The 13,661-nt window shown below is 47.1% G+C and overlaps 1 protein-coding gene across 1 annotated transcript in view; it reads right to left on the bottom strand.

Annotated features, from left to right (window-relative positions):
- Positions 1 to 13,661, bottom strand: part of HEG1 (heart development protein with EGF like domains 1) — a 74,331-nt gene that overhangs the window by 40,808 nt on the left and 19,862 nt on the right. Inside the window, exons 2-4 of the mRNA XM_080919440.1 lie at positions 8,865 to 9,149; positions 1,354 to 1,692; positions 198 to 542 (exon numbers count right to left, since the gene is read on the bottom strand). Coding sequence (XP_080775566.1) covers positions 198 to 542; positions 1,354 to 1,692; positions 8,865 to 9,149 — 969 coding nt within the window. The remainder of the gene's footprint in view (positions 1 to 197; positions 543 to 1,353; positions 1,693 to 8,864; positions 9,150 to 13,661) is intronic.

Consider the following 13,661-nt stretch of genomic DNA (forward strand, 5'->3'; position numbering starts at 1 on the left):
ACACACACACACACACACACACACACACACACACACCACAGATGTACCAGACAAAAAGGACACACACGTTTGTATTAACCAGCTAAGGGAATGACCTGGGCATAGTAAAATTCCTTTCCTAAAGCATGCTGTGGTAGATCAAAGAATCAGACATATCCTAAGGCCCCGTGCTCCACTTCCATGGACTAAGGACTCACTTGAATGCTCTCCTCGTGGTGCTGAGGAATCCAGACTTTCGGAAGAAGATGTAGATGAAGAAGATGAAGACTCTGCGGAACTCGTCCAACCCATCCCTGAGTCGCCCCCTCGGGGCTGCTGTGCAGCATGTGAGGACTGAGTCAAACCCCAAGTACCCCCAGCTTCTGGATGCAGAGCTGAGCTGTCTGCCATATCTGTACATGCTTTATTCTTGGCGGGGAACCGTTGTCCTGTGCTCTCTCCACCACCAGTGGAGGGGTCTGACCTCAGCACAGTCTCAGCCAGGGGCATGGTACTTCCATTTCCTGCTTCTGAGCTGCTGGCAAGCTGATGTCCTCCGAAGGCTGTAAGAGATCACGGGGGCAAAGGCCATTAGTGGACCTGGAAAAGATGCTTAACAACTAAGATGTCCTCTCTTTGGCAAGCTTCCTTCTGCCAAGGAGCTTCCAACAGCATTTAGATGGGTCGCCCTGCATGCATCGTCATGTTGTGAATTCTTCTAAAATTACTGGATGCCAGCAACACTGTAACCTTAAAAATAAAGGTCGGTGACTTGTGAACGGCATGTGCAAACAGCAACTTATAGGCTTGGGTATTTCTCTCTGTCCCTTGAGAAAGTAACTCAAGGAAGGAGTCATTACATCTAGCAAGTTCAGTGTCATAAATATCATATAGAGCGTTTTGGTTTTTTTTTTTTAAACAGCTGGGATATTGATAAACAATTCTTCTACTTCGGATGTATAGTAAAATAAACTATAAGAAGTAAGCCAAATTATAAATTTGGGAACTATGTTTATGTCTGACAACTTGTTTAAAAAGATGGCCTATACACAGAAAATCACTGGATCCAGTTATAAGGAGCATGCCAGGTCTCCCTTTGAGGGTGACAATGTAGAATGAGAGAATATGGATTAGCCGTGAGAGCCCCAAGGCTGAGGTTTCCACTCTGCTGAGTGAGCTAAGGAGCTATGTTTGCTTCACCTAGGCCCTCCAAGTTTGGTGTCTCGTCTTAGGGACGGTACTAAAGCTAAAAAAGGATCTGGTATCACCTTAGTCACAGATCTCTTCAGAGACTGCAAATGGTCTTAAAGAGCCCCCCTAAGGACACCCAACTACATAAAATGTCCATGGGTCACACAAAGGTAGATTACTCACGGGGGGCGTCACTTTGCCAGTGTACAGATAGAAGTCCATATCCGTTTTCTGTAGACAGCTCAGTGCCTTCGCCAGCTCCCATATGCTCAGTGAGTCCACTGTGTGTCCTTGAGTCCTTCACAGAGGGTGACGAGGAGGCTGACACTGAAGTTATGGCAAGTCTGGAGTGCTCAGGGACAACGTCTGTCTTATTTGTAGGTTCCACAATGACAGGCAGAGACCGGAGTGTTCTTGGGACGCCATTAGTGAATGTGTCAGTGACAAGCATGCTCTTTGTCTGGGTGACTGATGGGTTTTGGAGAGCGGTGAGGTTATAGCCATTCTTTATACTTCCGGAAGCTAAGGCAGAAGAAAAACGTGCTTCAGAACTACTCGAATGGCGAAGGAAAGCGGGATCCTATCTAGGCACACAATACGCTTATCCCATTTGCTGTGAGTATTTGAATATGATCGGTGTGACAGGGAGCAGACATTTGTGTCGCGTTGATTCATGCAAGTGCGATAGCAGACCCTCCTTTTCTTTCCCCTCAGCAGTCCTGAGTCTCACAGGGCTGGTTACAGATCACGCGCCATGAACAAATTAAGTTTTCTATGTGCACTAAAAGGTAGATAGGAGAAACCCAGACGAAGGGAAAAGTCAGCTTGTTTTCTATAGAACTGCATCCCATAGCGTAGAAATCCCACAGTACAGGCCACCGGGATGAGGCTGCTGCCGCCCGTTTGGTTTTAGCAATGTAACCCTTTTGTTTAAATGCTATCATGACTCCAGTCCACAGCATGAATCAGGGCTGAGTCAGTGCAGGGTGTGAAAACCCCCAGCCAACACCGGGGCTCTGCAGAACACGGCGAAAGCACTACTGGCATGAGAAAGTTGTTCCCAACCATCAAAGGGTCTGGTTTATTCCTTAAATCACGGACAGTATAAAGCGTATGCTTTGAAAGACCACTCAAACGACATCCATCAACACAACTACTAACCAACAGGAGAATGTACCATTGCCTCAGGAATTTTATTTAATTTCACCTGAGAGCAGACAAACTCCATTACTGTAGTTACTAAATCTCACTAAGCTAGAGAGAGCCATCTTCAAACCAGTATAGTACTCCAGGGAGCACTCTAGAAATCCAAAACTCTAGGCTGGAGACTGTTTGTTTTGTTTTGTTTTCTGATCAGTGCAATGGATGGAAATTGTTGGATAACTGTCGAGAGCTCCAGGAATTCAGTTATATACCGCAAGTCAGTCTGCCACCATCACAGCTGCCCGGCTGAGAGCGGCCTTCCACAGGGAAACTTTCCAACGGTCCTTGAGGACTGACCACTAGCCAGCATGATGTCAAAGGCCTTTAATCCCCACACTCGGGAGGCAGAGGCAAGAGGATCTTTGAGTTCGAGGCCAGCCTGATCTTCAGAGTGAGTTCTAGGACATCCAGGGCTACACAATGAAACCCTGTCTGGAAAAGAAAAACCAAACAAAATCTCCCAAAACAGAAACAAACAATCAAAAGTAAAATGACAACGACAACAAAAGATCTGACTTCAACAAGGTACGTTAAAGCCATAACACTGAAGGGCTGAGGCCGCAACTCAGTGGTAGGAAGCTTACTGAGCACGCACCAGGCTCTGGGTTCAAATCCAGCACCACAAAAAGTTCGGGAAAGCTGAGGAGCAAAACGATGGCAGGCAAGGAAAGAAGGTGCCTTCTTTCTTCTTCCCACTTGAAGCCCACAAAGAACTATCTAGACTCCTACCATTAAAGGCTTCCAGCCGTTAATCACAGCTCTGAAAAGGGAAAAAGGGAAGCTGATATTATAAACAGTTCTTTGAAGACCAGTCTTATGTGCAGCCATGGGTAAAGGCACAAACAGATTTTAGACATAGAGAGGAAGGATGGGGAAGTGGAGGATGGAGAGCGGGCTCAGCGGTTAAGAAGGGCACTGGTTGCTTTTCCGGAGGACCCAGGTTCAGCTCCTAGAACCCATATGGCAGCTGACAACTGTCTGTAACTCCAGTTCCAGAGGATCTGGAACACACACAGGCAAAACCACCAGTGCACATACACTTAAAAATTAAAATGAAAATCATTAAAAATTAAATTCGATAGGGTATAGGAGGGAAAGGTTCCATTTTACTCTTGTGCAAAACCATGAACTCTCTGACAGTGGGGCACAGCCTGCGGCTCTGATTACTGGAACTTAATGAGGACAGACGCAGGTGCAGGTTATCCACAGAGACCTGGGTGCAAAGGCATCCAGCACTGCTGAACACAAACAAAAAACAAAAAATCACAGGGCTGGAGAGATTGCTCAGTGGTTAAGAGCACCAACTGCTCTCCCAGAGGAGCCCGGTTCAATTCCCAACACCCACGTGGCAGCTCACAACCATCTGTAACTTCAAGATCTGACATCCTCATCCAAACGTGCATGCAGGGAAAACACCAATGCACATAAAATAAAAGTAAAATAAATAAATAAAGAAAGAACAGCACTTTGGAAGTGAGGACTGGGGGAACCGAATTTGGTCAAAATATAAGCATATATAAAATTTGTAAACAAAAATTGTCTTGCGCTAAAACAAAAACCACTTTTGTCTGAGACAAGAGTGATGGAGATATGGCTATGATCTATAAGTGGTCTCCAAACGACTTTAAAGACATTTTTATTTCTAATCGACTACATTATGTAATTTGTTCGATATTCCCATCGAGGCACGGGGGTGGGGGGTGGACCGGACTTGAGGATTAGGAGGGTGTGTTGCTCCTTCAGAGCACCTGCGGTTGGTTTGCAGAACTCACACTGGACGGCTCACACCTGCCTGTGGCTGACTCCAGAGATCCCAACACTCTCTTCCACCCTCTGAGGGCGCCTTTATGCATGTGCAAAGCCTGCACACTGATGGAGGTACTCGAGCACACACACACACACACACACACACACACACACACACAATTACAAATAAAACCGTAAAGACAAAACCCACTATGATGACTATGTTGGAATCAGCTAGAAAAACCCAGATATGCCATTTTGGTAGTGTTAGCAAAGAAATGGCCACAGAGATGCAGAGTCCTGAGAACTGAGTCCTTCAAGTGCCCCCTGGATCCCACACACTGTGGCATATGCACTCCCTATGCTAATAAAACATTTTAAATAAAAATTTTAAAAGCTGGAATCACACCCACTAGGACAAGGCCGGAGCTATGTTCCTAGTCTTTGTAAAGGCCACAGAGGGAACAGCTGCTCACCTGTTGTGAGCATGTGTCACTTTCTGGCCCAGGACAAAACCCCAGAGCCTAAGGCATCCTCACACTGCTCAACCTTGACAGCTATCTAGAACTTCCCAGAAGGAAAGCTGAGGCAGCCAATATTGCAACAAGGTAGACTAAATCCAAACTCCTTCCAGGCCTTAACGTTCTCTCCCCTCACAAAGTGACTTCACCACAAAGCAATTTACCTGGACCGCATCAGCTCAACTGCCCACAGGAAAGACTCCTGTAAGTCAAGATCCATTATCACGCCCCAGCTCCTGCTGAGTCTACAAAATGTCACCTTCAGAGAACATTAGCACAACTCTCACAAGCCAGCAATGGAAAGCGATGTCTATTATGGTCTTCCGCATCCCCTACATAAATATCCCTTTAGGAATCACTGCTCACTGACTATGGACTAAAGCCTATGCTGACTGTCCAACGACAATCTCACGCTCCACCCTGCTCCCCTTTGTGACCCCGTTTCCAGGAAGCTCACACTAAATTTAGCGCTGAATTATAGTTACTCTCGCACAATCCGACATACACATTTGTGCCTTCAGAAGAGCGCTTCCTCCCCGCCCTCCTCACCGGGACCACTTGTTGCTTTGTTTATAGCCCCACCCCACACCATGCCGAACAATCAAAGGGACCCTGCAAAGGCTAGAGCGGCAGAGAGACCGGAGAGGGCGGAGAGATATGCTTTCTAGTCTCGTAGCCCCCTGGCTCGTGTTCTGGCTATACTTTGGTGCTGTAAGATGCAGATTCTATTTAGAAAGAGATTAAACCCTGGTTATCCAGGACGGGGAAGAGGCTGGATTGAACAGTGTGTTCTGGTTTGTGTTCTATGGCCATAATAAAATACTGACCAAGAGCAACTCAGGAAAGAAAGAAAGTTTATTTTATTTTATTGTAAAGTTCTAGGTAAAAGCCCATAATTGAAGAGAGTCATGGAGGGGGAGCTACTTAGTGGCTTGCTTAACCTGCTTTCTTTTTCTTTTTCTTTAAAAGGCGTATTTATTCATTTTATGCATATGAGTACACTGTAGCTATCATTAGACATCAGAAGAGGGCATCAGATCCCTTTACAGATGGTTGTGAGCCACCATGTGGTTGCTGGGAATTGAACTCAGGACCTCTGGAAGAGCAGCCAGTGTTTTTAACCACTGAGCCATCTCTCCAGTCCCTGCTTTCTTACTGAACCAAGACCCATAACCCCAACAAACAAACAAAACTCCCACAGATTTGCCCCACAGGACAATCAGACGCACACTTGTGTATCGAGGTGGCAGTAAAAGAAGCCCAGATGACACAGTTGAGCATGTATGGGTCACCAAATGCTACCACATTTCAGATCAAAAAAAAAACTCCCACTATGCCCTTAGCTTGTCATCTGTAGGCACAACCCCCGAGGGACATTACAGACTTGACTGGTGTGTTGGGCTTTCCCCCAGGTCACACTGCTAGAAAAGAACACAAACTGTCCCCTTGAGCCAGGACTCCATGGCTTGTTTTTGCTCACAGAGCAGGCTGGTGAGGCAGGTTGACTTGCCTTGTTTGCCTTGGCAGGTCCTGCTGGCCCTCCTTAGGCATTCTTGCCTACATACCCCAAACTCCTGTGCCAGTCACAGACTCAGAAAGGGTTAGTAGAATCTCATGATGTTCATTCAGTAGAGAGAAAAGTGTCCAGTAGGCTAGAAGGTGTCAGGCTAACGTTAAAAACAGCAGAGCTTTCTTTCCTCGTTGGCCCTAGGTACTCGCTGGAATATGCACTAAAGTCTTTAGTGAACACTTTAGAGGGCAGTCTGGTGTCACCTACAGAAGAATACCCAAGCCACTAAGAAAGAGAAATCTTCAGTAAGACTCAAGGACTATGAAAGTTAGCAAAACTCCAAACATTAGAGATGGAAGGTTCTAGAACAGCAGTTCTCAATCTGTGAGTCTCAACCCCTTTGGGGATCAAATGATCCTTTCACAGAGGGCCACCTAAGACCATCAGAAAATACAGACATTTACCTTACAGTTCATAACAGTAGGAAAATTTCAGTTATTAAGTACAATGAAATAATTTTATGGCTGGGGGTCATCACAACATGAAGGGTTGCAGCATTAGGAAGGTTGTTAGAGCCACTGCTTTAGGACAACTACCCAAAGAATGAGGGCCAGAGGCAGGCTTAGCAGCTCACATCTTTAATCCCAGCACTTGAGAGGCAGAGATAAACACATCTCTATGAATTCAAGGTCAGCCTGCTCTACATAGTGAGTTCCAGTCAGGACTCCACAGTAAGACTCTGTCTTTAAAAAAAAAAAAAAAAAAAAAAGGAAGAATGTGAGGGTCAGTTGCCTGCAGATGAAGAGTCCAGCCCAGTGAAGTTAAAAATGTGGATTCATTTCAAACACACCACAGTACTAGGTGTGATGTATACGATTAACATAAATGACCCTGACCAGAATCATGGTAGAGATTCCTCGAAAATGCAAGGCTGTTTGTAAATCACCAGGCCACAGAGCCCCAAGCTACACAGCATCATAGCTACAGGGCCTCCCATATAGCTAGCTTTGGTCTAATTCAACCCACACTTACGAATGATCTTTTAAAAAAAGGCTGGTTTATTTATTTTTAATTTATGCAGATTGTGTTTGTCTTTGTTAGAATGTACCTATGGATTTCGAGAAGAAGACATCTGATCCTCTAGATCTAAAGTTACAGACACTGTGACTTCTGTGCCACTTGATGTGGGGCTGGGGACCGAACTTGGGTCCTCTGGAAGAGCAGAAAGGACTCTTAACCACTGAGCATCTCTCTAGGCCACTTAGGAATAATCTTAAAAAGCAATCTCCTCCAAACATGAACCATGAATTCTGCCCGCACCCCATAAGCAGAGAAGTGCATGAACATTAACCTAGGCAAGAAGACGGGCCCTTTAAATGGGTGTTCTAGAGGAGACCTCTGGGCTCAGTCTTTGCTTTGATGACACAAACACAAACTCCCAGTTTTGCCAAGTACTTAACCAAAAAACCAAACTGCGATGTCATGGTTGAGGAAGTGGAACATAAACCCCCACCTTAGCAGAGGAGCTATTGATAGTTGATGCTGGCTCTGGGAGGAAGAATTGGTTTTTTTTAGGAGATGTGGTCCATGGTAGGTTGATCATATTCCAATGGATGGCCTCACACCAATGGATTTATGGGCAGCACGAATTGGATTGGGGAGGGAGACAGGGAGGGACACAGGAAGGGAGACAGGAAGGGAGACAGGGAGGGAGACAAGGAAGGAGGGAGGCTATGAAGCCATAAAGTGATGAAAATCTGGGAGGAGTCTGGAGGAGCTGGACAGTGGTTATTGGGGAGGGGCAGTGAGGATGGTTGAAATATACTGTATGCATGCATGGAATTCTCAAAGAATAAATAGAAAGCCAAATGTATTTTAAAAACTAAAAACAAAGCCCCCATGACTTAAAAGGACTTCGAAAGGACAAATGCTACTGCGCTGTCTGTCCTCCCATAGCCCAAGGCTAAAAACAACGCCTGAACAGCACACAGAGAAGCAGTTTATGCATCGTTTTGGCTCATGGCAGGATGTGCCCCCCCCCCCGGGGGGGTGGATCTGTGAACACATGTGGGCACCCCCAATTTTTAACTACTGAACTCTTCTAGAAATGTCCTCACGAGGGCTTCAGTCTCTGGGCAGGGAGGCATCAGCTGACCTGGTCTGAAAAGTGTGTGACATAGTGGCTCAGAAGAGACACTCCTGGCTTAGAGTAGCTTAGCGGAGGCTGGTGCACCAGAGGTGGCAGCTGAATGGGACAAGACAGTTCTCTACAACCACGGGGCCTAACAAAAGCCATGCAACACCCGTGCTTTTTACAAAAACAAACAAGACTCAAAATTGTAACATAAAGTGTTGGGCTCACATTTCATTCAAGTACGCTGTCACAGGGCCTCCCCTAAGCACTCACCTCAGTCACCGTAATCATCAATCATCGTTGTTGTGTGTACAGAGAAGAGGAGAAAAAGAAAAGAGGGAGACAGGAGGTGGGGACATGGCGGCCACCAGACGACTAATATATGAAGCTCAATACCGAGGTGGCTGTATTTACTACACTTGTAACCCAGAGCACTTGGCGTTGAAGGGATGGCTTTTAAATCGTCCTTTCCTTGTTGTCGCCCCTTAGCCTGACACCGCACTTCGACATCTGGCTATACCCATCCGCTTGGGGTTATTTTGAGATTGGACGGTTCAGCTGGGGACAGGAGTGTACTCACACGAGGGGTGGTCTCGGGGGAGAGGGTGACTCCAGGTCCAGGAGAATGGTGGCTCGGAGTGCTCCTGGCCAGATGAATTTCTCTTCTGGAAGAGCACAGTTGGATTCCTAGGTTCCAGAGCTGGAAGGGAGGTGCCTGCCGCGTGTGTGCGCACAGTCCTTTCTTCTGGGCGCCCCCTCATCCTCTCCAGGAAGCCTGGGGACGGTCCACTCTCTGTTTGGGAAGAGGTGGTTTCTCTTTGTGATCTGGAACTGCTGCTGGGTATCTGGGAAAGGCTCTCCAAAGCTGAAAGCAGAAGACAACAGTTAAAATCCCACCAGCGGACTTCCAAATGTCTCATTATCTCTGGTGGGCTCAGCCTCGAAGTCTATGAAATGCGCAGATTGCTGCAGGAAGGACTCCTCATCCTGGGGAAAACAAACTGCAGGAGAGACCACCAACCAAAGATTGTCTTTTGGCCTCACCAGAGATCGGCCTTCGGGGGAGCGATTACCAGTAATAGAGCCAGCTGCTGCTAAGCCTCAGATGATTTTGAGGTGGTTCTCAACCTCTGGGTCTCAACCCCTTTTTGGGGGGCGGTCGAACAACCCTTTCACAGGGATCACCTAAGACCGTCGGAAAACAGATGTTTACATTACAATTCGCAACAGCAGCAAAGTTACAGTTATGAAGTAGCAACGAAAATAATTTTATGGTTGGGGGGGGTCACCACAACACGAGGGACTGTATTAGAGGGTGGCACATTAGGAAGGTTGAGAACCACTGTTCCACATTTTAGAAATCAGTGTTGGACCACAAGGATTTATTTCTCACGTTCAACACATGCAGAATTCCTAACACTGGACAGTCAGCCGAATCAGAGAGTAGCCTGCAGGACTTCTGAGCTCTACAACCTTCATGAATAGCTGCAACACAAAATGCCTTCATTCCTTTCCCTTACAGAGTAGGGTACCCCCAATCAGACCGTCACAAGGTTGTGAAAGCAGAGTCACCTTTGATGGCTTTGGCCTCTGCCTGAGGTGCTCAGCCGCTATCAATTTTCCTGCCTTTGATATGAATCTTTTTCTGTATTGCTTTGGTTTTGGTTTTTGAGATAGGATCTCACTAAGTAGCCCTGGCTGGCCCAGAACTCACTCTGTGGACCAGACCGGTCTCAAACTTGAGAGATCTGCCTGCCTCTCAAGGGCTGGGATTAAAGGCACGTGCCACTGTGTCTGGCTTAAGGATCTTTATTTTGATTTTGATTTTTGAGGTGGCGGTGGGGTCTCATGTAGCATAGGCTGGCCTCAAACTCAAGGATAACTTTTTGAAAATTCACTTTACATCTTAATCACTGCTCCCCTCCTGGTCACCCCCTCCTACAATCCTTCCCCTCTGTCCCCTCCCCTTTACCTCTGACTGGGTGGGGGCCCCCTAGGTATATTCCCGTACCCTGGTATTTTAAATCTCTGGGAGGCTAGGTGCAGCCAGACAAGGCAGTTAGAAGCACATATCCCATATACAGGCCACAGGTTTTGGGACAGCCCCTGCTTCATTTGTTTGGGACCCACATGAAGAACAAGCTGCACATCTGCTACATAAGTGCAAGGCCTAGGTCCAGCCTGTGCATGTTCTTTGGTTGGTGGTTCAGTTCAAGAATGACTTTTAAGGACTTAAAAAAAAAAAGATTTATTTTTAAGTGTATGTGTGAGTGTGTGTGTGAGATTATGTATCTCGTATATGCATGTGTGCATGTGCGTGCCTATGGAAGCCGGAAGAGGCATTGACTGTGGTTGTGAGGTATCCAGTGTGGGTGCCGTGAATCGGAGTTATCGGCTGGGCCGTCACTCCAGCCCAGTTTTGAACTTCTGACTCTCCTGCCTCCACCTTCTGAAGTCTGGGAATGCACGTGTGTTTTATATGGTGCTGGGGACTGAACCCAGGACTCTGTGCCTGTTAGGCGAGGTGTCCAGCCCCTCCTTTGTAAAGTCTCTTTGCCGAGCAGTTCTTCAGTCACCTGTCAGTCAGCACCTGCTGTCTCCACGTTCACCTGATGGTTCAACTCACTTCAGGTCCCCGTTTACTCCCATATCAGATACCTGATAGGCTGGCTGCCAGATGGCTCCTCCCTCAGACTGTGAACACAGTTGCTCCACTGTGCAAAAAACCCCTTCAGCCAGTCTTCCCACCATATCAGGTGAAACTGCCAGGCTTGCAAACATCCTGTCCCTACCCCGCTCACTGCTCTGCCGTCTTCCTGTGAGGATGCTGGCGCTGATGGCCCACAGGACGCCACACGTTTTTACCTCCTTAGAGCTTTGCTCACTCTAGGCACACGGTTTCTCAGCGGTACTGCCCGCTCACTCGACACACAGATTTAGGCTTTCCACACTCGGAAACCTGCTGCCTGCTCTCCATGGGCTGGACTGACTAGTCTGTCCACGATTCTCAGTGGGGAAGGTTCTCAGCGGGGAGCTTCAGTCTCCAAAACCTCAGAGCGAGAATGACAAGGACCGAGAGAGCGGGCTTTGTTGCTATCTATGCGTGTGCCTAATTGGCACTACTTTTCCTGTCTTCCTTCTGAGGTTGATCTGTACTCACAAGTCCTTCGCTGAAGTACTAAGCCACCGACTGTGCAAATTGGAGCAGCAAGAACCACTCGAACTCCATCAGCACAAACAAAGCCTAGCCTTCTTTCCCACCCGCTGGGACACATGACTGTGTGACAGGCTCTTGGGAGGAGGGAGGAGGTGTGGATTTAGACGGCTATGGACCATCGATGCAAAAGGACCAACCAGTCTGTTCCACAAATCTGCACCTTCCTCCCTAGTCTGACTTAAAAGAGAGGCTCTGAGGAGGACCTGCCTAATGTACCCCAATGCAGAGTCTCGACACGAACACAGCTGCTTCGGATGTGGGGGTGGGACTGGAATGGGGCAGAGAATTTGTTTTCTAAGACTAGACATACACGAATGAGCATCAAGACACACATGCTCACGCAACAAGCTGCTGTGAGCGGTCTGCGCCGTGGTGATCTCAGACGAGGGAGGGTCCACGGTGCAGAGCCTCAAGGTTTGCTCAGCCAGAAGACATGTCCCTCCACTTAGCACTTGTCTCAGGGAGGACAGAGGCGTTTTCTGGGGGCTTCTGAGGAACTATGGCTCAATCTGGCAGTATGAGCTGTCAGTCCCTTTCTGGAACCTGAATAGTCCTCCTGACTCTATCCTATGTGGGGTTCAGCGTTGTTACTTTCGGGCCATTGGTTCCTTGCAGCGGCTGAAATAACACATACATCACTGAAAACTCAATGGCTTTTGAAAAGTGAACCTTAAGAAACCTTCAGCACCCCAAAACGACCTTCGGAGCTGACTCTGTGATGGGTGATGGCGTCTGAGTAAAGATCATTTGTCGCTCTTACCGAGTACTGACCAGTACTGAGTACTGGTCCAGCCCAGCGCCCAGGGACTCGGGCGCCCTCTGCTGGTCTCTGAAGGCACCTGCACACACATGCATTGCATATATCCAAACACCTGTGTGCACTCACAAGTCGAAGAATTAAATCTTTCTAAGTGCTCTCCCCACCCTGTTTTTATTTTCCTGATTTGGGAATATTTCTCTTTGTGCCTGGGCTTGGAGGCTGTGGCACCACGGAAAATTCTCACTGGGGAATGAATGAAGTAACTTCTATCTTTATATGCCCAGCCCCCCCTCCCCAAAAAAACCCTGTCAAACCATCTGATAAGCAGAGATTGCAGGCAGGCAGAACTATCATGTACATCTAAATATAACAAACACACAAAAAATGGAACAAGTTATCTTTTAGATTACTATTGCCCAGAAGATAAAGTGAGCAAAACTCACAATCCATAAAACCAACTTTGTAGCCACTTGAAATACATATAAGAAAAAGTGAAATGTTATTTTATTCAACATATTCAAAATATCATTTCAATATAAACTTGGTATAAGAAGCACTGTGATAGTGATTATGTTTTTTATTGAACATTAAGCCCAGTTAATATTTTACTGTGCCCCGCCCCTTTACGTGTGTGGGTGTTTTTCCCGAGTGTATATCTGAATCACTTTTATGTCTGTTCCCTCAGAGGCCAGAAGAAGGTTCTGGTGGCTGTTGGGAATCAAACCCAGGTCATCTGGAAAAGCTCTTAACCACTGAACCATCCTCCAGCCCTTTACTGGCCGTGTTTTAAGGGTTCACTAACCACGGGCCGGTGTGGCTATAGCTCCCCCACTGTGGTGGCCAGCTAGGTTATTTGAGGTGGGTTGGTGATTACAGAAACTGCCCTCTGAGATTCTGAGAACTTTCTAAGGGAGTTATTTCCTCTCTCAGTCCCTTGAGAGCTACTGTTTTCATGTCTTGGTTCTCTTTCCTGGAGGTGATAATTAGCAGAGGCTTCCTGGAGAGGCCAGGGAAATGCTAGGGCATCTGGGCTCCTCTGGGGGCCCAGCCTGCCCGACATGGTACAGTGGGAGGTGGGAGGGTGCGGCCAGAGGTGACCACAAAGTCTCTAAGGTTGTGAATAAAGCAACCTACAGGGTATGCTTTTCTCCTTATTCTCTCTGCTCTTCTGCAGAGGTCCATGGCTTCCCCTGAACCGGTTAAAGCAGCACAGAGGTGTAAGGGTGCTTTCTCCACCCTTTTGGTTAATTGGACACAATAAGAAAAATTACTCTCAGAGGAAATCAGAAAAGGGGGGGGTGGTAGAGCAGTTGCCGAAAGGCAGAGTGATGCCCCAAGGCTCAGAAGTCAGAAACAAAAGGAAGATAATAAATTTAGCTCCATTAGAGCCTTATTTAAAA

The sequence above is a fragment of the Micromys minutus genome (genome assembly GCF_963924665.1).
Source record: "Micromys minutus genome assembly, chromosome: 7".
Taxonomy (NCBI): domain Eukaryota; kingdom Metazoa; phylum Chordata; class Mammalia; order Rodentia; family Muridae; genus Micromys; species Micromys minutus.